The sequence below is a fragment of the Arachis ipaensis genome, chromosome B3 (genome assembly GCF_059453495.1).
Source record: "Arachis ipaensis isolate K30076 ecotype BB chromosome B3, ASM5945349v1, whole genome shotgun sequence".
Taxonomy (NCBI): Eukaryota; Viridiplantae; Streptophyta; class Magnoliopsida; order Fabales; family Fabaceae; genus Arachis; species Arachis ipaensis.
In genome coordinates, this window is record NC_142438.1 from 88,241,110 (window position 1) to 88,269,007 (window position 27,898).

General features: G+C 38.6%; 1 protein-coding gene and 1 non-coding gene across 3 annotated transcripts; both read right to left on the minus strand.

Annotated features, from left to right (window-relative positions):
• Nucleotides 1-27,184, minus strand: LOC148571489 (nucleotide-sugar uncharacterized transporter 1-like). Of its 2 annotated transcripts, XM_088509760.1 has the most exons (8): nucleotides 26,652-27,184; nucleotides 2,870-2,930; nucleotides 2,222-2,438; nucleotides 1,353-1,379; nucleotides 972-1,142; nucleotides 602-706; nucleotides 372-500; nucleotides 1-227 (listed from the first exon to the last, which is right to left on the minus strand). In XM_088509760.1, exons 3-7 carry the CDS (start codon nucleotides 2,236-2,238, stop codon nucleotides 404-406), a joined length of 417 nt encoding a protein of 138 aa, XP_088365886.1. In that variant the 5' UTR covers nucleotides 2,239-2,438; nucleotides 2,870-2,930; nucleotides 26,652-27,184; the 3' UTR covers nucleotides 1-227; nucleotides 372-403. The 2 variants fall into 2 exon arrangements, with proteins under 2 accessions (XP_088365886.1, XP_088365888.1); XM_088509762.1 differs by lacking the exon at nucleotides 602-706.
• On the minus strand, nucleotides 7,108-7,215 carry LOC148571490 (small nucleolar RNA R71). The gene has a single exon (XR_015908466.1). It is a non-coding gene; the product is annotated as a small nucleolar RNA R71 (small nucleolar RNA).
• Nucleotides 27,185-27,898: the final 714 nt, after the last annotated feature.

The window sequence follows — 27,898 nt, forward strand, 5'->3', positions numbered from 1 at the left end:
TCAAACAATAATTAGTGACATAATTTTTGCAATAATTGTTTTATACATTAAAAAACTAATACTCAAATACAAAATAACTCTCAAGTTCAAATTCCAAAATTAAAAACTGAAAAAAAATAACTTAAATTCTATTTCCTTTGCTGTTCCTCCTTCCTCTAGCCCTCTTAAACCTCCTTCCCTTAGATCATACAAGAGACCCTCTGGCAAGAAGATCCTTCTGTCAGGACCTGTCACCAAATGGAAGCAATGATCAGAAACTAGTTTCCTACCTTGAATTGTACAACTAGAGTATATAAAAAAAACTTTGTTAGTTCATTACAAGAACTTAATTAGGACTAATTAGGAGATTATAGGCTATAGCAATAAGTTACCTTCCTCTTACTGCTAAGTCAAACTTTGTTAGCTACTTTGGTTCTCTCAGTTTATTTACAAGCAACAATAAGTTACTTTGCCTTCTGTTGGCTTTCCATGCAACGATTTTGGCTTCCACTTTCTGAATCCTGCAATGAAATAGAAGTTCATCGGAAAACATACAATCAGAACAACTAAATTATATGTCTCTAGTTCATTGAATGATATGAACATAACAATGATGACATACTTGGTTATGTCCATGGTGGACTTTGCAATATCTGAACATGAAGTTTGGATTTCACTATTACTTTCTTGAAAGGAGGTGAGCTTTGTTGCATGACCTTTAGGCCACCTAATAACAGTGGCCTCACTATCAACCTCAACATCTCTAATCTCTAATTTGCTATTTTTCTATTTTCTAATAACATGCAGATGCTTTAGCACATTAGTTAAAATAGCAGAAAATAGCAAAAATCATCCAATAAAAAGCAAGAGCTAACCACTAATCAATTCAATAAAACAGCAGAAAACATTCAATAATCATCTAATTTTCTTATTTATAAATTAAACAGAAGCACAACAAGAGCTCATCACTAATCAATAGAACATTCACTTACCCTAATGCTAAAGCACCAAACCACTGAAGCAAGAATCCAAGAATTGCCGAGCCAAAAATCACGGGTGTGTTTCTGAAGTTCCAACCAAAGGAGAGGACACCCAGAGGGTCTAAGCAGGGCATCATAGCAGCCAGGAAAATCAACGTAATAGGTGTTATTTTCCACATCAGACTGTTAATGAATGCATAAATTAGACAAAACAAAGAAATAAATCATTTAATGCAAAGAAATACATAGGAAGCACAGATAAGAAATATAGAAATAAGAAAATACAAAACAAAATTAATATACACTTAGGCCATCTCTTCTAATATGCAATTGATTCATTTAAAAAATTGAACCAAAAGAAAGGTAACAAATGGTTCAAAGAAATTAAAATACCCATGTAGTTGACATTGTGCTTGAGACCTGAATTATACAAAACAATTATGATTGACATTCATGAACAAAAATAAATTGGAACAAATATTTTAAAAATCGGCTACTGATTTAGTACACTTCAGAAAAACAACAAGCAGTAACCAATTTAGAAAAATCATATAAAATCCATCTTTGGTTGGATTCTCCCAAATTTTGGTATGGTTGAACTAGACTTACCCATCTTTCACCCAGTTCAAGTCCCAGAGCATTTTCACTTCTCTAGAAAAAGTCATGCCTCTCGAAATATGATTTTGTTTTAAGAAAAGGGAGTTGTCACAGCAGTGAACAGCCCTGCTTCCAAAAGGCACAAAACTCGAATTGTCCTAAAATTTGGACATAAAATACTAGACATCCTAATATTTCACCTCTCTTTGATTTCACCTCCAAAGAGTTCAGAGTATTGAGATATGTGGTTTTGAAGTTGCTGTTCCAGAATTCAGACAGCATTCTTTCTGCAGAAAATGACCATTTTCTAAAAATCATATCTCCCAAACCACACATCAGAAAATTCTGAAATTTTAGGGGAACAATCTAGACATATCAAGGTTTCATAGAAAATAATTTTACTCATTTTGAGTGGCTAGATTACTCCCAATTTTGTTCACAAAGTGCTGCCCGAAACTGCATAATTCTGCAACATGTAACCTTGGGTTTTGAGAGGTCAAAAATTGATTCCTAGCTTTTCACTCACTCTAACCTTGCATTCTAACTTTATTTTACCTATTGTGACTTGTTAGAAAGATTAAATCAGCCCCATGTGCTCAATAAGATCATCAACCAGCTCAAGGTTTTCAAAACTGAAATAACTTGTACTATATATATATATACACAATGGATCCTCATTCATTTTTCAGCAAATAAAATTTCAGCAATCAATTTAACTCTCACCAAGTAAGGAGGATCTGCCACTACTATTTTGAAGGAATGCTTCAACTCCAGTGGAAACTCCTCAGGGTGATTGTGGTCATAAAATGTGTAATCACATCCGTACTACTCAAAACATTTGTCATACTCAAAAAGTTGTGCAGGAACATTAGGATCCATGTTCTGAAGATTCAAGAAAGGAAAATATTTTAAATATCTGACAAAGCAAAAACAAGAACTCAGAAATGACATCAAACAAATTAAAAAAACTCAACAAACCAATGATAATATATAGCTTTCAATGCAAGAATACTGTAGGAACCAGGGTCTAATAATGCCTTCTAATAATTAGTTAAGCTTAAGCTTAAACACTTTTGCTTTATACCATGCTCAAAACATTACCAGGTCCTGGTTGGTGTGAGTTGAAACACTACAAGTTTTACTATCTCTTTGTTGTATAGATCAATGTCTTGTCCTAATCATAATTTGAGGATAATTCTTTAAAAAACAAATGTCCCACATAGAAAACAAACAAAGAAACCATGTATGACTGTGTACAAAACTGTCTACAAGATCAAATAATGACTTGAATGCCAAAATTTTATTACACATACAGTAGCAAGACTATAGTTATCTCGAAGATGTTCACTGAATGCCAACATTAATGCTGTTGTCCTGCATTACTGATGAGCGGATAATTTATACGCTTTTTGACATTGTTTTTAGTATGTTTTTAGTAGTATCTAGTTACTTTTAGGGATGTTTTCATTAGTTTTTATGTTAAATTCACATTTCTGGACTTTACTATGAGTTTGTGTGTTTTTCTATGATTTCAGGTATTTTCTGGCTGAAATTGAGGGACTTGAGCAGAAATCAGATTCAGAGGTTGAAGAAGGACTGCTGATGCTGTTGGATTCTGACCTCCCTACACTCAAAGTGGATTTTCTGGAGCTACAGAACTCAAAATGGCGCGCTTCCAATTTCGTTGGAAAGTAGACATCCCGGGCTTTCCAGAAATATATAATAGTCTATACTTTGGCCAAGAATAGATGACGTAAACTGGCGTTCAACGCCAGCTTTCTGCCCAAATCTGGCGTCCAGCGCCAGAAAAGGAGCCAAAACCAGAGTTGAACACCCAAACTGGCACAAAAACTGGCGTTCAACTCCAAGAAGGACCTCTACACGTGCAACACTCAAGCTCAGCCCAAGCGCACACCAAGTGGGCCCCGGAAGTGGATTTATGCATCAATTACTTACTCATGTAAACCCTAGTAGCTAGTTTATTATAAATAGGACAGTTTACTAGTCTTTTTGAGAATCTTTGGATTACCTTATGATCCTTTGATCACGTTTTGGGGGCTGGCCATCTTGGCCATGCCTGGACCTCTCACTTATGTATTTTTAACGGTAGAGTTTCTACACTCCATAGATTAAGGTGTGGAGCTCTGTTGTTCCTCAAAGATTAATGCAAAGTACTACTGTTTTCTATTCAATTCATCTTGTTTCGCTTCCAAGATATTCATTCGTACTTCAATCTGAATGTGATGAACGTGACAATCATCATCATTCCCTATGAACGCGTGCCTGACAACCACTTCCGTTCTACCTTCGACTGAATGAGTATCTCTTAGATCTCCTAACCAGAATCTTCGTGGCGTAAGCTAGTTTGATGGCGGCATCCAAGAGAATCCGGAAGGTCTAAACCTTGTCTGTGGTATTCCGAGTAGAATTCAATGATTGGATGACTGTGACAAGCTCCAAACTCGCAATTGCGGGGTGTTAGTGACAGACGCAAAAGGATAGTAAATCCTATTCCAGCATGATCGAGAACCGACAGATGAATAGCCGTGCCGTGACAGGGTGCGTTGATCATTTTCACTGAGAGGATAAGATGAAGCTATTGACAAGGGTGATGCCTCCAGACGATTAGCCGTGCCGTGACAGGGCATTGGATCATTTTCCCGAGAGATGACCGAAAGTAGCCGTTGACAATGGTGATGTATCACATAAAGCCAGCCATGGAAAGGAGTAAGACTGATTGGATGAAGATAGCAAGAAAGCAGAGGTTCAGAGGAACGAAAGCATCTCCATTCGCTTATCTGAAATTCTTACTAATGAATTACATAAGTATTTCTATCCCTATTCTATTAATTATTATTCGAAAACACCATTATCAATTTATATCTGCCAAACTGAGATTTGCAAGGTGACCATAGCTTGCTTCATACCAACAATCTCCGTGGGATTCGACCCTTACTCACATAAGGTATTACTTGGACGACCTAGTGCACTTGCTGGTCAGTTACACGGAGTTGTGAACCATGGTTTTGGCATCATGTTTTTGGCGCCATTTCCAGGGAAAGAAAGAGCAATGAACTTTACATAATTAAAGTGTAATCACGATTCCGCGTACCAAGTTTTTGGCGCCGTTGCCGGAGATTGTTCGAGTATGGACAACTGACGGTTCATCTTGTTGCTCAGATTAGGTAATTTTCTTTTTATTTTGTTTTAAAAAATATTTCAAAATTTTCTCCTTTGTTTTCGAAAAAAATAATATAAAAATGTTTTCAAAAATTTTATTCAAAATTTTTAAAGAATGAATTCTAGTGTTTCATGAAGCATGTGAAGCCTGGCTGGCTGTAAAGCCATGTCTATATTCTTTTGGACTGAGGGTTCCAACCATCAGCTGTTATACGACTATAGGGTATGTCAGGCATGTCATGTCTGAATTACATGCTAAAGCTTGGCTGGCCATTGGCCATGTCTAGTGTTTTGAACCGGAGCTTTCATTGAAAGCTTGGCTGGCTAGTGAGCCATGTCTAATTCCTGGACTGAAGCTTTAAATTAAGAATGCAAGATTCCTGGAATTCATATTAAAAATTTTGGAATCCTTATTTTCCTTTTTCAATTAATTTTCGAAAAATACCAAAAAAATTAGAAAATCATAAAAATCAAAAATATTTTTCTGTTTCTTATTTGAGTCATGAGTCATGTCATAAGTTTGGTGTCATTTGCATGTGCATCTTGCATTTTTCGAAAATTTCATGCATTCATAGTGTTCTTCATGATCTTCAAGTTGTTATTGGTAAGTCTTCTTGTTTGATCTTGATGATTTTTTGTTTTGTGTTGTATGGTGTTTTTCATATGCATTCTTGAATTCTTAGTGCGTAAGCATTAAAGAATTCTAAGTTTGGTGTCTTGCATGTTTTCTTTGCATTAAAAATTTTTCAAAATTGTGTCTATGATGTTCATCTTGACATTCAAAGTATTCTTGGTGTTCATCTTGACATTCATAGCATTCTTGCATGCATTCATTGTTTTGATCCATAACTTTCATGCATTGCATCATTTTTCCTGTTTTCCTCTCTCATCATAAAAATTCAAAAAACAAAAAAATATCTTTCCCTTTTTCTCTCATCAAATTCGAAAATTTGAGTTGACTTTTTCAAAAAGTTTTAAAATCAAGTTGTTTCTTATGAGTCAAATCAAATTTTCAATTTGAAAATCTTATCTTTTTCAAAATCTTTTTCAAAAATCAAATCTTTTTCAAAATTCTTAGTTATTTTCGAAAATTCCAAAAATATTTTTCAAAAATCTTTTTCTTACTTTTATATCAAATTTTCGAAAATAACATAATCAATTAATGTTTTGATTCAAAAATTTGAAGTTTGTTACTTGCTTGTTAAGAAAGATTCAAACTTTAAGTTCTAGAATCATATCTTGTGATTTCTTATGAATCAAGTCATTAATTGAGATTTTAAAAATCAAATCTTTTTCAAAACTAATTTCTAAAATATCTTCTTATCTTACCTTTTTCAAAAAGTTGGTTTCAAAATATCTTTTCTAACCTCCTAACTTCTTATCTTTTCAAAATTTGTTTCAACTAACTAACTAACTTTTTGTTTGTTTCTTAACTTTTTCAAAACCACCTAACTAACTCTCTCTCTCTAATTTTCGAAAATATCTTCCCCCTTTTTCAAAAATTTCTTTTTAATTAACTAATTATCCTTATTTTTATTTTTGATTTAAAAAAAAATTTCGAAAAATACTAACATTTTTCAAAAACAATTTTCGAAAATCACTAACTCTTTTTCAAAAATTATTTTCGAAAATTCCTTCTCTCTCATCTTATTCTATTTATTTATTCATCTACTAACATCTCATCTCACATCTCAACCCTCCTCACAGTTGTGTTTCTTCCATTATATTACATTCTTTGTCTCCCTCTTTTTTTCCACTCACAAAGGGATCCCTATACTGTGGTATAAAGGATCTCTATTATTATTATTATTTTTTTCTGTGCCCTCTTCTTTGTCATATGAGCAGGAGCAAGGACAAGAATATTCTTGTTGTAGCAGATCCAGAACCTGAAAGAACTCTGAAGAAAAAATTAAGAGAAGCTAAATTACAACAATCCAGATATAACCTTTCAAAAATTTTTGAACAGGAAGAGGAGATGGCAGCCGAAAATAATAATAACGCAAGGAGGATGCTTGGTGACTTTACTGCACCTAATTCCAATTTACATGGAAGAAGCATCTCCATTCCTGCCATTGGAGCAAACAACTTTGAGCTGAAACCTCAATTAGTTTCTCTGATGCAGCAGAATTGCAAGTTTCATGGACTTCCATCTGAAGATCCTTTTCAGTTCTTAACTGAATTCTTGCAGATATGTGATACTGTTAAGACTAATAGAGTAGATCCTGAAGTCTACAGGCTCATGCTTTTCCCTTTTGCTGTAAGAGACAGGGCTAGAATATGGTTGGACTCTCAACCTAAAGATAGCCTGAACTCTTGGGATAAGCTGGTCAAGGCTTTCTTAGCCAAGTTCTTTCCTCCTCAAAAGCTGAGCAAGCTTAGAGTGGATGTTCAAACCTTCAGACAGAAAGAAGGTGAATCCCTCTATGAAGCTTGGGAAAGATACAAACAGTTGACCAAAAAGTGTCCTTCTGACATGCTTTCAGAATGGACCATCCTGGATATATTCTATGATGGTTTATCTGAGCTATCAAAGATGTCACTGGACACTTCTGCAGGTGGATCCATTCACCTAAAGAAAACGCCTGTAGAAGCGCAAGAACTCATTGACATGGTTGCTAATAACCAGTTCATGTATACTTCTGAAAGGAATCCTGTGAATAATGGGACGCCTATGAAGAAGGGAGTTCTTGAAGTTGATACTCTGAATGCCATATTGGCTCAGAATAAAATATTGACTCAGCAAGTCAATATGATCTCTCAGAGTCTGAATGGAATGCAAGCTGCATCCAACAGTACTCAAGAGGCATCTTCTGAAGAAGAAGCTTATGATCCTGAGAACCCTGCAATAGCAGAGGTAAATTACTTAGGTGAACCTTATGGAAATACCTATAACTCATCATGGAGAAATTATCCAAATTTCTCATGGAAGGATCAAAAGCCTCAACATGGCTTTAATAATGGTGGAAGAAACAGGTTTAGCAATAATAAACTTTTTCCATCATCCACTCAGCAACAGACAAAGGACTCTAAACAAAATACTTCTAATTTGGCAAACTTAGTCTCTGATCTGTCTAAGGCCACTGTGAGTTTCATGAATGAAACAAGATCTTCCATTAGAAATCTGGAAGCACAAGTGGGCCAGCTGAGTAAAAGGATCACTGAAATCCCTCCTAGTACTCTCCCAAGCAATACAGAAGAAAATCCAAAAGGAGAGTGCAAGGCCATTGACATAAGCACCATGGCCAAACCCAAAGAGGGAGAGGAAGATGCAAATCCCAAGGAGGAAGACCTCCTGGGACGTCCAGTGATCAATAAGGAGCTTCCCTCTGAGGAACCAAAGGACTCTGAGGCTCATCTAGAGACCATAGAGATTCCATTGAACCTCTTTATGCCCTTCATGAGCTCTGATGAGTATTCCTCTTCTGAAGAGAATGAGGATGTTACTAAAGAGCAAACTGCCAAGTTTCTTGGTGCAATCATGAAGCTGAATGCCAAATTATTTGGCATTGATACTTGGGAAGTTGAACCTCCCTTGTTCATCAATGAACTAAGTGATCTGGATCAACTGACATTGCCTCAGAAGAGACAGGATCCTGGAAAGTTCATAATACCTTGTACCATAGGCACCATGATCTTTAAGGCTCTGTGTGACCTTGGTTCAGGAATAAACCTCATGCCCCTCTCTGTAATAGAGAAACTGGGAATCTATGGGGTGCAAGCTGCTAAAATCTCATTAGAGATGGCAGACAGTTCAAGAAAACAGGCTTATGGACAAGTAGAGGACGTGTTAGTAAAGGTTGAAGGCCTTTACATCCCTGCTGATTTCATAGTCCTGGATACTGGAAGGGAAGAGGATGAATCCATCATCCTAGGAAGACCTTTCCTGGCCACAGCAAGAGCTGTGATTGATGTTGACAGAGGTGAAATAGTCCTTCAATGGAATGAGAACTCCCTTGTGTTTAAAACTCAAGGATCTCCCTCTGCAACCATGGAGAGGAAGTAGAAAAAGCTTCTCTCAAAGCAGAGTCAACCAGAGCCCCCACAGTCAAACTCTAAGTTTGGTGTTGGGAGGCCACAACCAAACTCTAAGTTTGGTGTTGAACTCCCATATCCAAACTCTAAGTTTGGTGTTGGAGAGTCTCAACAAAGCTCTGCACATTTGTGAGGCTCCATGAGAGCCCACTGTCACGCTATTGACATTAAAGAAGCGCTTGTTGGGAGGCAACCCAATTTTTATTTATCTAACTATATTTTTCTTAGTTATATGTCTTTGTAGGTTCATGATCATGTGGAGTCACAAAATAAATATAAAAATTGAAAACAGAATCAAAAACAGCAGAAGAAAAATCACACCCTAGAGGAGCATCTGTCTGGCGTTCAGCGCCAGAACAGAGCATGGTTCTGGCACTGAACGCCCAAAATGGGCAGCTTCTGGGCGCTGGTTCTGGCGTTCAACGCCAGAAATGGCACACAAATGGGCGTTGAATGCCCAAAATGGCCACCAACCTGGCGCTGAACGCCCAGAGTTGTGTGCAAAGGCATTTTTACATCCCTAATGGGTGCAGGGATGTAAATCCTTGAACACCTCAGGACCTATGGACCCCACAGGATCCACTCAGGATCTGTGGACCCCACAGGATCCCCACCTACCTCCACTCACTTCTTCTCACCACTTTCTTTCACACAACCCCATAAACACTCTTCCCCAAAAACCCTTCACCAATCACCTCAAACTCACTTCCCCATCACCTCTTCACCACTCACATCCATCCACTCTTCCCCATAAACCTACCTCATAAACTCCACCTACCTTCAAAAATTCAAAACCAATTTCCCACCCAAACCCACCCATATGGCCGAAACCTTTCCCCCCCTCCCTTCCCTATATAAGCCCTCCATTCTTCATCAAATTCACACAACACACCCCTCTACACCCTTCTTGGTCGAAACACTCCCCACTCTCTCTCCTCCATTTCTTCTTCTTCTTCATCTATTCTTTCTTTTATTGCTCGAGGGCGAGCAAAATTCTAAGTTTGGTGTGGTAAAAGCATAAGCTTTTTGTTTTTCCATTACCATTGATGGCACCTAAGACCGGAGAATCCTCTAGAAAGGGAAAAGGGAAGACAAAAGCTTCCACATCCGAGTCATGGGAGATGAAAAGGTTCATCTCCAAAGCCCATCAAGACCACTTCTATGATGTTGTGGCCAAGAAGAAGGTGATCCCCGAGGTCCCTTTCAAACTCAAAAGAAATGAGTATCCGGAGACCCGACATGAAATTCAAAGAAGAGGTTGGGAAGTTCTAACAAATCCCATCCAACAAGTCGGCATCCTAATGGTTCAAGAGTTCTATGCTAATGCATGGATCACCAAGAACCATGATCAAAGTAAGAACCCGGATCCAAAGAACTATGTTACAATGGTTCGGGGGAAATACTTAGATTTTAGTCCGGAGAATGTGAGGTTGGCGTTTAACTTGCCCATGATGCAAGGAGATGAACGCCCCTACACTAGAAGGGTCAACTTTAATCAAAGGTTGGACCAAGTCCTTATGGACATATGTGTAGAAGGAGCTCAATGGAAGATTGACTCCAAAGGCAAGCCGGTTCAACTAAGAAGATTGGACCTCAAGCCTGTAGCTAGAGGATGGTTGGAGTTCATTCAATGCTCAATCATTCCCACTAGCAACCGGTCTGAAGTTACTATAGACCGGGCCATCATGATCCATAGCATCATGATTGGAGAAGAGGTGGAAGTTCATGAGATTATACCTCAAGAACTCTACAAGGTGGCTGACAAGTCCTCCACTATGGCAAGGTTAGCCTTTCCTCACCTCATCTGCCACCTATGCAATTCGGCTGGGATTGACAGAGGGAGATATCCTCATTAAAGAGGACAAGCCCATCACTAAGAAGAAGATGGAGCAAGCAAGAGAGCCCATTCATGGAGCTCAAGAGGCGTATGAAGCTCATCACCATGAGATCCTGGAGATGCCTCAAATGCACTTTCCTCCACAAAACTATTGGGAGCAAATCAACACCTCTCTAGGAGAATTAAGTTCCAACATGGGACAATTAAGGGTGGAACATCAAGAGCACTCCATCATCCTTCATGAAATAAGAGAATACCAAAAAGCAATGAGGGAGGAGCAACAAAGACAAGGAAGAGACATAGAAGAGCTCAAGGACATCATTGGTTCCTCAAGAAGGAAACACCACCATCACTAAGGTGGATTCATTCCTTGTTCTTATTTCCTCTGTTTTTCGTTTTCTATGTTATGTGCTTATTGATGGGATATTTTTGTGGAAGAAACGAATTTCTCCAAAACACCCAAAACTAACCGGCAAGTGCACCGGGTCGCATCAAGTAATAATAACTCACGGGAGTGAGGTCGATCCCACAGGGATTGAAGGATTGAGCAATTTTAGCTTAGTGGTTGATTTAGTCAAGCGAATCAAGATTTGGTTGAGTGATTTGTGATTAACAGAATTTAAATTGCATGGAAATTAAAGGGAATGGGTAAAACGCATGAAAGTAAAGAGCATAGAAGGTAAATGTGCTGAATCTTAAAGAACAAGAAATTAAATGGCAGAAACTTAGAATGCAAGAAATGTAAATTGCAGAATCTTAAAGTGCAAGAAATGTAAATGGCTTGAATTGTAAAGGGAATTGGGAATTGGATTTGCAGAAATAAATCAAGGAAAAGTAAAATTGCAACAAGCAGAGAAGTAAAGGAGGACTTGAATTGAACCGGATCTTAAAACAGAAATGTAAATGAGCTTGAAAGCAGTAAACAGAAAATTGAAAATGGGAAATCCGGATCTCAGGACCCAAGAGACTAGATAACCAAGTCTAGATCTCAAATGCCTTCCTAGATCCAACAAGAACAATTGCAAAGGAAATGTAAATTGCATAGAAAGTAGATGAGAGAACAAGTAACAGAAACTGAAATTCAATTAAGCAGAAAATTAAACAAGATCCCAAGGTGAGATTGAAACAGAAGTTCTTCAATTCTCCACCCAAGATCCGAAGCAAGAAAATTAAAGAGTGCTGGGCAAGAACAAGGAAGAAGAGAGATCAATTCTCCTCCCCAATTCTCCTGAATTAAAACAACAATGCTAGAATGTAAAAGTGAACTCCCAATCAAACCAGAAAAGAAAGCTCTATGAAAACTAAAAGGGGAAGCTCCTTTAAAAACTTAAATCCTATGCTACTTATACACTTTCTTCAAATGGTCTTCAAGACTTCAATTGGGCCTTTGCTATTGATGGAATTGGGTTGATAGAGGCCTTGGTTGATTGCTCTTGGAGTTTGGAGAAGAACCGAATTGAACCGGGTTGGAATCATGAAAGCTTGAGTAAAAGTTTGAGTAAAAGTTTGAGGCTAACTTTTACTCCAACTTTTCACATCAGCCACCCTTCTTTGCTGATACCAACGTTGGGGCAAAAGTTAGGGGTCAAACTTTTGCTCCAACGTTGGCCTCCCCTTGCACACTCATGGCGCTAACGTTAGCCAAAAAGTTAGAGGCTAACGTTGGCGCAAACTTTTGCTCTCCAGGGTGTGTTTTTCATGCGCCAACGTTAGCCAAAAAGTTAGGGGCTAACGTTGGCGCAAACTTTTGCTCTCCAGGGTGTTGATTTGTGATGCCAAAAGTTTGCCAAAAAGTTTGAGGCTAACTTTTGCTCCAGCTTTTTGCCCAAAAGTTTGCACAAAAGTTTGAGGCTAACTTTTGCTCCAGCTTTTTGCTCCCTAGTTCATTTTCACTTATTCCAAAAGTTTGAGCTAAAGTTTGAGGCAAACTTTTGCTCAAACTTTTTGTCCTCTCTTCCTCCTAGCCATTCCTCCTTGCTTCAACCTTTCTCCAAGCTTTCTTCACCTATCATTAATCAACCAAACACATCAAAGCTATGCTCAAAACCATGAGATATTCATTCTTTCATAATATGTGACAATTATAGCATAAAACCTCATGAAATAGCATGAATTCATACATGGTTTATTAAATCAAAGGAAGCATGAAAATCTACCCAATTGGCTTGCTTATGGCTCAAAAAAGTGCATAATTCTATTGAAAACAAAAGAAAAAGGCTAGTGAAACTAGGCTAAGATGACTTGTCATCACAACACCAAACTTAAAGCTTGCTTGTCCCCAAGCAAGAAATGATTTATTGAGAAGAAAGAATGAAATGGAAGAGGATGTTCATGCTAGTAGAGTGTTATTGGTAGTTCATGGGGTTTTATGTGGATATGTACACACTCACCTCTTATTGATTCTTAAGCCTAGAAAGCCTCCTTCAAGCTTCAAGTAACATACTGCTATGACCTCTCATTATTCCTTTATCCTTGGCTATTATCTTGTTCATAAGCTTTATTTGAGTGTCATGTGTAGCAAGTTCATTTCCTTTTCTTTATACTTGACACATTATTCACTATAGACACTTGGCTCACATTCCTTCTTAGAACATTGATGCCCAGCACCTCTTTGGGCTACTAAATGCCTTGTAGTTAGGTTGCTCTTGATAGTGGATTTTCAGCTGATGATCCCGGGTTAGTTAACCCAAGTCACCGAGTGTTGATGCACTCCAAAGAACTTAGTAGTCCAAGCAGATCCTAATACAAAGACACCACAGGCATATATTCTAAGGTTCAAGCTATTGGTGTCCAGCTTTGTTTCTTTTTGTTTTCTTTTGTTCTGCCACTCTTTGGCTATTTCTTTTTCTCCCCTTTTTTCTTTCTTTTTGTTTTTCTTTCTAACCAAGGATTTTTATTTGATTGAGATTCATAGACAGTAGGCCACTTTCTACTTAGAAGGAGACATCCTAGTTCTCTTATTCACTAAAAGTGAGCTATCATACAATCACACATACATACCACCACTTACTTTTATTGTACTTCTATCTAACAGAGAACTATCTCACTTCACATTCAAACATTTCTTTTATTGAATTGAAAATGCAGGGGACAAAGCATGCGTTTTGTTCAGTGAAAGTAAACATACAAGCACACACATAGACTAGCTTACTTATTCTAAGAGAAATTCTACTTGTATTAGATGAACACTTTATCAAAACACAAGTCAAAACATTTTTCAACAGTAAGAGTTAAGTATAAATACAACCTATTGGTTTGCAATTCCTTTGTCCTTCCTTCTGTTGTGCCCTTTTGAGTTATGATGCATAGTGTCTTCAAATGGTGGTGAATTTCCTGCATAATTCTCAAAAGTTGCTTGCTTCTCAAGCCCTTAGATGACCAGTTAGTATGCATGAATTGAGTGTGGCTTGTGGATTTAATTTGGTGTGGGAACACCAAACTTGAGTTCTTGCCACTTCTCTGGATACAGCACGTTAACTCTAGGCAAAATCTTGTGTCCTTGCTAAAGGTTATGAAGTTAAGACTAAAAAGCAGTTAAGTGGTTGAATAATCTGTTCGATTGCTTGGAACTAACAATGTGCAGGAAGTTAGAATGTGCTTTTGAATGAGGTTTTGGTGGAACACCAAACTTAGAATCCTCCATTCTCCCTTAAGTTGTTTTTGGTGTGCAACACCAAACTTAGCTCCTTGCAATACATGTCAATTATTTAACATTTTTATTGAGAAAGCTATGAAAAGAAAACTACCTCAGGTTGGGTTGCCTCCCAACAAGCGCTCTTTTATTGTCACTAGCTTGACATCCTTCAATTCCTTTCAGGAAGGCTGTAGGTTCTGGACCTCTTTTTCCTTATCCCATTGTCCTCCCAAGTACAGCTTTGCTCTGTGACCATTTACTGTGAATTGATTCTTTGTTGCTTCATCTAGCAATTCAATGCTCCCATAAGGAAAAATCTTTGTCACCAAGTATGGGCCAGTCCATTTAGACTTAAGTTTGCCAGGGAAGATCTTAAGCCTTGAGTTATATAGGAGCACTTGCTGCCCTGGCTTGAATTCCTTCTTTGTGATCTTCTTGTCATGCCACCTCTTAGCTCTTTCCTTGTATATCTTAGCACTCTCATAAGCTTCTATCCTGAATTCATCTAACTCATTCAGTTGCAACAACCTTTTTTCTCCTGCAGCTTGGGAATCAAGGTTGAGGAGTTTAGTGGCCCAAAAAGCTCTGTGTTCAAGCTCTACAGGGAGGTGGCAGGATTTGCCATACAATAGCTGAAAGGGTGACTTGCCAATAGGAGTTTTGAAAGCTGTCCTATATGCCCATAATGCATTTATAGCTTCCTAGCCCAATCTTTTCTTGTGCTTCCCACTGTTTTCTCTAGGATCTTCTTTAATTCCCTATTTGCTAGTTCAGCCTGGCCATTAGTCTGAGGGTGGTAAGGTGTAGCCACTTTATGGAATACTCCATATTTGTGGAGGAGCTTCTCCATCTGTTTGTTGCAAAAGTGACTACCACCATCACTGACAAGACTCTTGGGCACTCCATATCTTGTGAAAATATGCTTTTTAAGGAATTGGAGGACAATCTGTGCATCACAGGTGGTCGTAGCTATGGCTTCCACCCACTTTGAGACATACTCCACTGTGACTAAGATATATCTGAAAGAATAGGAAGGGGGAAAGGGCCCCATGAAATCAATTCCCCATAGATCAAATAATTCCAGTTCCAAGATGAAGTTTTGAGGCATCTCATTCCTTCTTGTTAATCCTCCTGCTTTCTGGCATTCATTACATTGGTGAACATATTCTCTGGCATCCTTGAAGATAGCTGGCCAATAGAAGCCGCTCTGCAATATCTTTGCAGCTGTTTTCTCTGGGCCAAAGTGTCCACCATAAGCTGAACCATGGCAGTGCCACAGGATATTCCTCATTTCACTCTCAGGGACACACCTTCTAATTACTCCATCAGAACATCTCTTGAACAGGAAGGGTTCATCCCATAAGAATTTCTTTCCCTCATTGATTAACTTCTTCACTTGTTGCTTAGAAAAGTCTTGAGGTATCTTTCTTCCCACTTTGTAGTTTGCTATGTCAGCAAACCAAGGTGCTTGCTGGATCTGAAAAAGGTGCTCATCTGGGAAGCTTTCGTTCATGGGCTGAGATGCTTGTTGAATTGTTTCATATGGTAGCCTCGACAAATGGTCAGCAACCCGGTTTTCAGTGCCCTTCCTGTCTCTTACCTCAATGTCAAACTCTTGTAAGAGCAATATCCACCTGATAAGTCTTGGTTTAGCATCCTGTTTTGACATCAAATACTTAAGTGCAGCATGGTCAGTATAAACCACAACTTTGGATCCTATCAAGTATGATCTAAACTTATCAAAAGCATAAACTACAGCTAGCAACTCCTTCTCCGTTGTGGTGTAATTTCTTTGGGCCTCATTCAACACTTTACTTGCATAATATATGACATGATGTAAGTTTCCCTTCTTTTGCCCAAGTACAGCACCAATTGCAAGGTCACTTGCATCACACATAAGTTCAAAGGGTAACTCCCAATCTGGAGGTGTGATGATTGGTGCTGTTGTGAGTCTGTTTTTTAAAGTTTCAAAGGCTTGCTGGCAGTTTTCATCAAAAACAAAAGGGTTATCAAGCATTAATAGATTACTCAAAGGTTTAGCTATTTTTGAAAAATCCTTGATAAACCTTCTGTAGAATCCGGCATGCCCCAAGAAACTTCTAACAGATTTCACATTAATTGGTGGAGGGAGTTTTTCTATGATTTCAACCTTTGCCTTATCAACCTCTTGCCTTTCTTGAATTTTCATGTACTGTTGTAATAATCTTCCAATTGCTTCCTGTATTTGAGTCATGTCCAGATTGTTATGTAGAGGAATGTGCTGCTGTTCCTCCTCCTCTTGTGGCTCTTCTTCCTCTTGTAATTCTTCTCCCTCTTGTAATTCTTCTCCCTCCATTGGTTCTTCTCTCTGCCTTCTTCTATGTGGTCTTCGGCCTTGATGTGCTTCAGGAGCCATCATCATTCTTTCAATGGTTATAGGCATGCCTTGGCTTAACCACATTGGATTCTCCTCTTCCATTGGCACTTTAGCTTTTGCACACAACCTCCAAATGGTACTTGGATAGTATAACCAAGACCTGGTCGAATTCTTCTCAGCAAGCTTTTGAATGTCTTTTGCCAGGATTTCATGAACTTTTACCTCTCCTCCCACAATTATGCAATGCAACATAATAGCTCTATTCCTGTTAACTTCTGAGGTGTTTACTGTGCCCAGAATTGATCTTTTCAGCAACTCATACCATCCCTTTGCTTCCGGGGTAAGGTTAACTCTCTTCAAATACTTGTATTTATTCTTGTCATCTCCTTCCCATTCTGAGTTCTCCATACAAATATCTCTAGCAATCCCATCATAATCCGGATCACCATTTACCCTTTGGTGGTATCCCGGTTCACTAAAGCGGATTGATTTTAGTCCCAAGACTTTCTTGATTGCATCCGAGCTAAAATCTACTTCCACTCCCCGCACATAGCTCTTATATGTTGGGGCCTCACTCATGTCAAGCCTTGAGACATTGGCATAGAACTCTCTTATGATATTAGCATTGATTCGGGTGATTGGTGATATGAGTTCCTCCCACCTCCTCTTTCGAATTTTGTCCTTCATTTCTTGGCATCCATCATCCGGCAGCAAAAGTGGAATTTCTGGATATATCTTCTTCTCATTCATCCATTCAATTTGTATTTGATGGTACCGAGATTGGAATCTCCATCGGTCATATTCAGGGGTGCTCTCCTCCACCATGGGATCTTTCCCTTTTCTTCGTTTGGTTCTTGAGGAAGAGGCCATGATCACTTGGTTGTTTGAGACTCTTGAGGTTAAAGGGAGTGTGAAGAATGTTAGAGATTTTGATGTGTGTTTGGAGAAAGATGAAATCTGAGGCCGAGCTTGTTATGATGAGAAATGATGAAGAGAAGTTTAAATGGTTGGAGTGCAAGGGTTCGGTCACATGCATGGCTTGGAGGTGGTATGTTATTTAAATGAACAATGAACGGCTAGGATACAATTAGATACTATGTGAATCAAAGGTGTGCATGTAAGGATGAATGAAGACAAAGCTTGCTTCTTCAATTGTCTTTGCCGTGATCATCTCAAGGAGTGGCAGATTCTCTTTTTGAGGCATGTGATGAGATTTTGTCCTCATGCTATGCTTTCCTCTGTCTTGTCTCTTTCATAAAGTGTTCTTTGACCACCTAGTCATCACAACAAGACAACACACATTAGCTATATCAAACCGTGGCAATGGTGCTTTTCTTTTTTTTTTTTTTTCATTAACACTATATGAATCACCATTCCTTATATCCATTTGAACTGTGACTTTTCTTGGAGGACACCAAACTTAATGTTTGGTCATATAGTTGAAAATATGTGTTTCTTCCTCCAACTAGTGAAATTGAAATCCCAATGTCATTCTTGGTCAAATGTTTATAAGAAATGTTTTCATCATAATTTTCCTTTTTCTCTCTCTCTCTTTTTTTTTCATGAAAGATCAATTGTGTCCCTAAATCCGTGCATCAAAGTTTGGTGAACACCAAACTTGTATCTTGCTTAAGGGGTAAATGTGAGATGCTAGTAGTAAATCACAATTGATGCCTTCATCACAGAATATGATTTCTTTGTAATTGAAAAGTCTCAGTAAGAGATAATGTATGATCATTGATGCATGAAATTTTTTATTTTCATGAGAAGAGAAACACCAAACTTAGTGTTTGGTCATATGCTAGGCATATAATGTGAAAATGTTTGTAACACTGGTTTGGTGTGCTTAAAGGCACACCAAACTTTAGAAGTCTTAGCATATGAAAAAAAAAAATTTGCATGCATTCATTGAGTTCGTCCATGAAAACAAATTTCATGCTCAGATGATCATAGCTTATTGAATTTAAAATGACATAAATCTTAAATCATGGGTTGCCTCCCATGGAGCGCTCTTTTATTGTCACTAGCTTGACATTGGGGCTTTCTTTTATGGTGGTTGAGGATTGTAGTGCCTCAACTTGTCTCCCCTGACTGTGATCCTCCTCTTTGTTCTCTGGTGTTCAATTTCAGCATGTTCTAACGAGAGTATGTTGTTAACATTGTAATAGTCATCAGTCTGTCGGCTTGCTCCCAGTTGTTGATATATCAATTGCACTTTGTCACCTTTGGAAAGCCCATCTGTTGGAATCTTCCTATTCTTCCAACCCCTTTTTGTTTTGTTTCTGCGTTTCATCCCTTTTTTTGTTGATCTTTCTTTTATGGCTGTAGACTTAACTTGGGGATTTCTCTCTTCAGTGGCTAATACTCCAATATCCTCTTGGATTTTTTTATCCTTCGGCACAATCTTCTGCCTTGGGATATTGTTGTGAATTACCTTGTCAATTTCCATAGAGTCCCTCCTCCCATTACTAAACTGGGCTTCTGGTAATACTTTCAGAGTGACACTCTTATCATGCATCCTGAGAGTTAGTTCTCCTTGCTCTATGTCTATGATAGCTCTAGTAGTGGCCAAGAATGGCCTTCTCAGTATAATAGAATCACCATCATCCCCATCTGAATCCAGAACCACAAAATCTGCAGGGTATATAAAATTGTCCACCTTGACCAGAAGGTTTTCAATCATACCCCTGGGGTATACTGTTGACTTATCTACTAGCTCTAGAGATATCTGTACTGGTTTAACTTCTTCTATATGCAACTTTTTTACCAAGGAGGATGGTATTAAGTTGATACTTGCTCCTAGATCACACATTGCTTTAGTGATGGTTAATTCCCCAATGGTGCAAGGTAGCAAAAAACTCCCTGGGTCCTCAAGCTTAGGAGGAAGTCCTTTTTGAATCAACGCTCTGCATTCCTCAGTAAGCAGTATAGTTTCTTTCTCATCCCGACTTCTTTTCTTGTTGATAAGCTCCTTCAAAAACTTGGCATACAGAGGCATTTGCTCAAGTGCTTCGGCCAAGGAAATATTGATTTCCAGCTTTTTGAAAGTCTCAAGGAACTTATGAAAATGTTGGTCTTTAGTTTCTTTGTTGAACCTCTGGGGATATGGCAGTGGAGGTGTGATGCTCTTTCCTATTTGCTGCTGTCCCTGAGTTACTTCTTTTGAACCGTGTGGTAGGTTGTCCTTCTCTTTGAGTTTCTCAATGCTCTTGTTTGGCATCACAACTCGATCCTTGGTTTCATCTACCTTTGTTTGCTCCTCATATTCTATTGGTCTTTTGCTGCTCTCTGCTTGCTTCTTTGTAGTGTCATTGTTGCTCACCAATGTTCTCCCACTCTTTAATTGTATTGCCTTGCATTCTTCCTTAGGATTTGGAATTGTGTCACTCGGCAGAGAGCTTGAAGGTCTCTCAATAGAGATCTGCTTGGAGATTTGCCCCATCTGCCTCTCTAGGCTCTTTATGGAGGCTTCATGATTCTTGGTTGTCATTTCCTGGTGTTTCAACAATTTATCCATCAAGGTCTCCAAGTTAGTGAGTCTTTGAGATTCAGGTGATACTTGAGGTGGGTTATGAGATGTGGGTGGTGGATGATAGGCATTTTGGTTGGTGGGTTGGTTATTGGATTGGTACTGGTTGGGGTTGGGGTAGTTGTTTTGAGTTTTTCTGTAGGGGTTCTGGTTAGTTTGCTGCTGGTTGTGGTTTTGGTTGCTTCTTGGGTTGTTTTGGTTTGAGTTTCTCTGCCATGGTTGTTGGTTTTGGGTGTGATTATCTCCCCATCTGAGGTTTGGGTGGTTCTTCTAGGATGGATTGTATGTATCACCATACACTTCATTTGGTCCTTGGTTGTGCATATACTGCACTTGCTCTTGTTGTTGTTCTTCTTGAGTTTCTTCATTTTGCCCCCATGTGGATGATGGTTGGCTTGTGTTAACTGCTGCAACTTGGAGGCTATCAATCCTCTTGGCCATTTGCTCAAATTGTTGTTGAATTTGCTGCTGCATCATCTTGTTTTGAGCCAAGATTGAGTCCACTCCTTCTAGCTCCATTACTCCTCTCCTTTGTGATGGTTGGCGATTTCTTTGGTGAGAAAAGAAATATTGATTGTTGGCCACCATGTCAATAAGATTTTGAGCTTCTTCTGCTGTTTTCATCAGTTGCAATGATCCTCCAGCTGAGTGGTCAAGTGATTCTTGAGCCTTTAGAGTGAGTCCTTCATAGAAGTTCTGTAGCTTGTCCCACTCAGTGAACATTTCTGGTGGACATTTCCTCAGCAGAGCCTTGTATCTCTCCCATGCTTCATACAGATTTTCGGCATCCAATTGTGTGAATGTTTGTACCTCAGTTTTTAGCCTGATAACTCTTTGAGGTGGATAGAATTTGGCTAGAAATTTAGTCACCAAATCATCCCAGCTAGTGATGCTTCCTTGAGGAAAAGTTTCAAGTCATTGTGCGGCCTTGTCCCTTAATGAGAACGGGAACAGCAGAAGCTTGTAGGTCTCAGGATTCACACCATTGGACTTGACAGTGTCACAAATCCTTATGAAGGTAGATAGCTGTTGATTTGGGTCCTCCAATGGTCCTCCCCCAAACGAGCAGTTGTTTTGGACCAATGTAATGAGTTGTGGCTTCAATTCAAAGTTATTTGCATTGACATTAGGGGTGAGAATGCTACTTCCACAATGTCTAGCATTTGCAAAGGTATAGGAGGCCAAAACTCTCCTCTGGGGTGGGTTGTTATTGTTGTTGTCAGCTCCACCAGGTGGATTGGTTGAATGTTCCTCCATATCTTGGAATTCTTCTTCTGATTCCTCTTCTCCAACAATATTTTTCCCTCTTTCAGCTCTTCTTAACCTCCTGAGAGTTCTTTCGTCTTGTTCATGAAAGGTGGGTGTGGTTCTTCTTGTACCTGATATACAAGTAGAACATAAGAAACACACAAACCAGTGACACTTCAATCTACTGCTAGACTGAAGTTTTAGTTAGCTTAAGCAAAAATTCAAACAGTTAGTGGGTTAATTGAAAATTAAAGAACAGAAAATAAAAATGCTAGATCTAGATCACCACCTCACTTAATCATTGTCAATCTAATCAATCCCCGGCAACGGCGCCAAAAACTTGATGGGATATTTTTGTGGAAGAAACGAATTTCTCCAAAACACCCAAAACTAACTGGCAAGTGCACCGGGTCGCATCAAGTAATAATAACTCACGGGAGTGAGGTCGATCCCACAGGGATTGAAGGATTGAGCAATTTTAGCTTAGTGGTTGATTTAGTCAAGCGAATCAAGATTTGGTTGAGTGATTTGTGATTAACAGAATTTAAATTGCATGGAAATTAAAGGGAATGGGTAAATCGCATGAAAGTAAAGAGCAGAGAAGGTAAATGTGCTGAATCTTAAAGAACAAGAAATTAAATGGCAGAAACTTAGAATGCAAGAAATGTAAATTGCAGAATCTTAAAGTGCAAGAAATGTAAATGGCTTGAATTGTAAAGGAAATTGGGAATTGGATTTGCAGAAATAAATCAAGGAAAAGTAAAATTGCAACAAGCAGAGAAGTAAAGGAGGACTTGAATTGAACCGGATCTTAAAACAGAAATGTAAATGAGCTTGAAAGCAGTAAACAGAAAATTGAAAATGGGAAATCCGGATCTCAGGACCCAAGAGACTAGATAACCAAGTCTAGATCTCAAATGCCTTCCTAGATCTAACAAGAACAATTGCAAAGGAAATGTAAATTGCAGAGAAAGTAGATGAGAGAACAAGTAACAGAAACTGAAATTCAATTAAGCAGAAAATTAAACAAGATCCCAAGGTGAGATTGAAACAGAAGTTCTTCAATTCTCCACCCAAGATCCGAAGCAAGAAAATTAAAGAGTGCTGGGCAAGAACAAGGAAGAAGAGAGATCAATTCTCCTCCCCAATTCTCCTGAATTAAAACAACAATGCTAGAATGTAAAAGTGAACTCCCAATCAAACCAGAAAAGAAAGCTCTATGAAAACTAAAAAGGGAAGCTCCTCTAAAAACTTAAATCCTATGCTACTTATACACTTTCTTCAAATGGTCTTCAAGCCTTCAATTGGGCCTTTGCTCTTGATGGAATTGGGTTGATAGAGGCCTTGGTTGATTGCTCTTGGATTTTGGAGAAGAACCGAATTAAACCGGGTTGGAATCATGAAAGCTTGAGTAAAAGTTTGAGTAAAAGTTTGAGGCTAACTTTTACTCCAACTTTTCACATCAGCCACCCTTCTTTGCTGATACTAACGTTGGGGCAAAAGTTAGGGGTCAAACTTTTGCTCCAACGTTGGCCTCCCCTTGCACACTCATGGTGCCAACGTTAGCCAAAAAGTTAGAGGCTAACGTTGGCGCAAACTTTTGCTCTCCAGGGTGTGTTTTTCATGCGCCAACGTTAGCCAAAAAGTTAGGGGCTAACGTTGGCGCAAACTTTTGTTCTCCAGGGTGTTGATTTGTGATGCCAAAAGTTTGCCAAAAAGTTTGAGGCTAACTTTTGCTCCAGCTTTTTGCCCAAAAGTTTGCACAAAAGTTTGAGGCTAACTTTTGCTCCAACTTTTTGCTCCCTGGTTCATTTTCACTTATTCCAAAAGTTTGAGCTAAAGTTTGAGGCAAACTTTTGCTCAAACTTTTTGTCCTCTCTTCCTCCTAGCCATTCTTCCTTGCTTCAACCTTTCTCCAAGCTTTCTTCACCTATCATTAATCAACCAAACACATCAAAGCTACGCTCAAAACCATGAGATATTCATTCTTTCATAATATGTGATAATTATAGCATAAAACCTCATGAAATAGCATGAATTCATACATGGTTGATTAAATCAAAGGAAGCATGAAAATCTACCCAATTGGCTTGCTTATGGCTCAAGAAAGTGCATAATTCTATTGAAAACAAAAGAAAAAGGCTAGTGAAACTAGGCTAAGATGACTTGTCATCACTTATCTGTGTTTGTGTCTTCATTACATGATCATTAGTAGTTAGTAACTTTGTCTTAAAGTTATGAATGTCCTATGAATCCATCACCTCTCTTAAATGAAAAATGTTTTAATTCAAAAGAACAAGAAGTACATGAGTTTCAAATTTATCCTTGAACTTAGCTTAATTATATTGATGTGGTGACAATGCTTCTTGTTTTCTGAATGTATGCTTGAATAGTGCATATGTCTTTTGAAGTTGTTGTTTAAGAATGTTAAATATGTTGGCTCTTGAAAGAATGATGACTAGGAGACATGTTATTTGATAATCTAAAAAATCATAAAAATGATTCTTGAAGCAAGAAAAAGAAGCAAAGAACAAAGCTTGCAGAAAAAAAAATAAAAAAAATAGCGAAAAAAAATAGAAAGAAAAAGAAAAAGCAAGCAGAAAAAGCCAAAGCTCTTAAAACCAAGAGGCAAGAGCAAAAAGCCAATAACCCTTAAAACCAAAAGGCAAGGGTAAATAAAAAGGATCCCAAGGCTTTGAGCATCAGTGGATAGGAGGGCCTAAAGGAATAAAATCCTGGTCTAAGCGGCTAAACCAAGCTGTCCCTACCCATGTGCTTGTGGCGTGTAGGTGTCAAGTGAAAACTTGAGACTGAGCAGTTAAAGTCAAGGTCCAAAGTAAAAAAGAGTGTGCTTAAGAACCCTGGACACCTCTAATTGGGGACTTTAGCAAAGCTGAGTCACAATCTGTAAAGGTTCACCCAATTATGTGTCTATGGCATTTATGTATCCGGTGGTAATACTGGAAAACAAAGTGCTTAGGGCCACGACCAAGACTCATAAAGAAGCTGTGTTCAAGAATCATCATACTGAACTAGGAGAGTTAATAACACTATTCGAAATCTGAAGTTCCTATAGATACCAATCATTCTAAACTTCAATGGATAAAGTGAGATGCCAAAACTATTCAAGAGGCAAAAAGCTATAAGTCCCGCTCATTTGATTAGAGCTATGTTTCGTTGATAGTTTGGAATTTATAGTATATTCTCTTCTTTTTATCCTATTTGATTTTCAGTTGCTTGGGGACAAGCAACAATTTAACTTTGGTGTTGTGATGAGCGGATAATTTATACGCTTTTTGACATTGTTTTTAGTATGTTTTTAGTAGTATCTAGTTACTTTTAGGGATGTTTTCATTAGTTTTTATGTTAAATTCACATTTCTGGACTTTACTATGAGTTTGTGTGTTTTTCTGTGATTTCAGGTATTTTCTGGCTGAAATTGAGGGACTTGAGCAGAAATCAGATTCAGTGGTTGAAGAAGGACTGCTGCTGCTGTTGGATTCTGACCTCCCTACACTCAAAGTGGAATTTCTGGAGCTACAGAACTTGAAATGGCGCGCTTCCAATTTCGTTGGAAAGTAGACATCCAGGGCTTTTCAGCAATATATAATAGTCCATACTTTGGCCAAGAATAGACGACGTAAACTGGCGTTCAATGCCAGCTTTCTGCCCAAATCTAGCGTCCAGCGCCAGAAAAGGAGCCAAAACCAGAGTTGAACGCCCAAACTGGCACAAAAACTGGCGTTCAACTCCAAGAAGGACCTCTACACGTGTAACACTCAAGCTCAGCCCAAGCACACACCATGTGGGCCCCGGAAGTGGATTTATGCATCAATTACTTACTCATGTAAACCCTAGTAGCTAGTTTATTATAAATAGGACAGTTTACTAGTCTTTTTGAGAATCTTTGGATTACCTTATGATCCTTTGATCACGTTTTGGGGGCTGGCCATCTCGGCCATGCCTGGACCTCTCACTTATGTATTTTTAACGGTAGAGTTTCTACACTCCATAGATTAAGGTGTGGAGCTCTGCTGTTCCTCAAAGATTAATGCAAAGTACTACTGTTTTCTATTCAATTCATCTTGTTTCGCTTCCAAGATATTCATTCGTACTTCAATCTGAATGTGATGAACGTGACAATCATCATCATTCCCTATGAACGCGTGCCTGACAACCACTTCCGTTCTACCTTCGACTGAATGAGTATCTCATAGATCTCCTAACCAGAATCTTCGTGGCGTAAGCTAGAATGATGGCGGCATCCAAGAGAATCCGGAAGGTCTAAACCTTGTCTGTGGTATTCTGAGTAGGATTCAATGATTGGATGACTATGACGAGCTCCAAACTCGCGATTGTGGGGTGTTAGTGACAGACGCAAAAGGATAGTAAATCCTATTCCAGCATGATCGAGAACCGACAGATGAATAGCCGTGTCGTGACAGGGTGCGTTGATCATTTTCACTGAGAGGATAAGATGAAGCTATTGACAAGGGTGATGCCTCCAGACGATTAGCCGTGCCGTGACAGGGCATTGGATCATTTTCCCGAGAGATGACCGAAAGTAGCCGTTGACAATGGTGATGTATCACATAAAGCCAGCCATGGAAAGGAGTAAGACTGATTGGATGAAGATAGCAGGAATGCAGAGGTTCAGAGGAACGAAAGCATCTCCATTCGCTTATCTGAAATTCTCACCAATGAATTACATAAGTATTTCTATCCCTATTCTATTAATTATTATTCGAAAACACCATTATCAATTTATATCTGCCTAACTGAGATTTGCAAGGTGACCATAGCTTGCTCCATACCAACAATCTCCGTGGGATTCGACCCTTACTCACGTAAGGTATTACTTGGACGACCCAGTGCACTTGCTGGTTAGTTACACGGAGTTGTGAACCATGGTCTTGGCATCATGTTTTTGGCGCCATTACCAGGGAAAGAAAGAGCAATAAATTTTACATAATTAAAGTGTAATCATGATTCCGCGTACCAATTACCAAATCAGAACCAAAATTCAGAATAAGAAATCGGTTCAGAAACAACATTCAAAACAAGCAAAACCCAAAACAAAAAATTAGAACCGGCAACAAATAATCATAACAAAAAAATCAGAATAAAAAAATAATAACAACCAAGAACAAATAATTAGATCCAAAAAAATTAGAACAAATAATTAAAAGTAAAAAAAGGTAGAAGTTCAACAACTAACTGCAAATAAGAAAAATAGATGCAGAGTTTCAGAGAGCTGGGTGAAGGATGTAGAGGAATACGACTGTTTATTGCATTGTACCGCGGAGGACGATAGCGGCTGCAAGATCCACGGAGGACGACGGGCAACGGGTGAGTTCCGAGGAGGACAACGGGCGACGGCTTCGGAGTGCGACTTCGAGTGACGGGCGAGTTCCGCGGAGGACTACGGGCGACGGCCGGTGTGTCTACGAGGGAAGGAATGGGTGAGCCAGGGACTGCAACGGTGGAGGGTATGAGGCGAGCAGGGAGAGGCGAGCAGAACCACGACAAAGAGAGGCGAGCAGAACCGCGACAGAGAGAGGCGAGCAGCACGACAACCAGAACTGCGAGAAGGACAGCAAGAGGAATGGCGAGCTGGCTAACACAACGACGAACCAGTGAGATAGATGGCGGCGTGATGGAGGTTAGGGTTTTCTGGGTGCGATGAAAGGTTGGGTTCCAGAAGGCTGGGTTCCAGAAGCTGAAGATGAGGCTGGGTTCCAGTGATGAAGATGACGATGGACGCCGAAGGAAGCTGTTGGGTTCGAGAGTGAAGATGAAGTGACGGCGCAATAGGGTTTGAAAGGGTATTTTAAGGTTAAAAAGATTTTAGGGTTTGAAAGGGAATTCTTTTAACTCTGTTCTAACTTTTATCAAAACCAAAGAAACCAAGAAATTCAAATGATAACATTTAAAGTTTTAATTCATATTTTGATATCAAATTTAGTTTAAATATGAATATTGAGTTTACATTAAATATTTTTTATTCTAAATTATAATTTGTTATATTTTTTAAGAGTATTAAATAACTAATTATTAATAGAATGTACAAATTGTAAAATTAATCAAATTATCTTAAACTAATTTTTTTAAGTATAATTTGGTAACATAAGAATTAGGTGTACTCTAACAAAGTTATGTGATTTAAAAATAAACAAATTATAAAAAAATATACATTTTGTAATGAAAAAAAAAAGATACTGGAAAAAGAAGAAAAAAATATTAAATGGTGAAAAAAAATAAAATCACAAGTCATCTTAAAATTTAGGATTAAAAATAAGTTAAGTGTGAAAATTTGAAAAGTTATCATTTAGGGTTAAAATTTGAAAACTTAGCAAAAAAAAAAAGTTAAGTGTGAAAAAAATAAGTGGGAAACTAAATTTTAGGGGAGGGAACTCTATCGGCACGTTTTTTTACGGTGCCAAAATAAACACACTATAGCCACGCTTATAAAGCGTACCGATTTCCTTCTATGGCCACGCTTTTTAAGCGTGGCAAAAAAAACGGG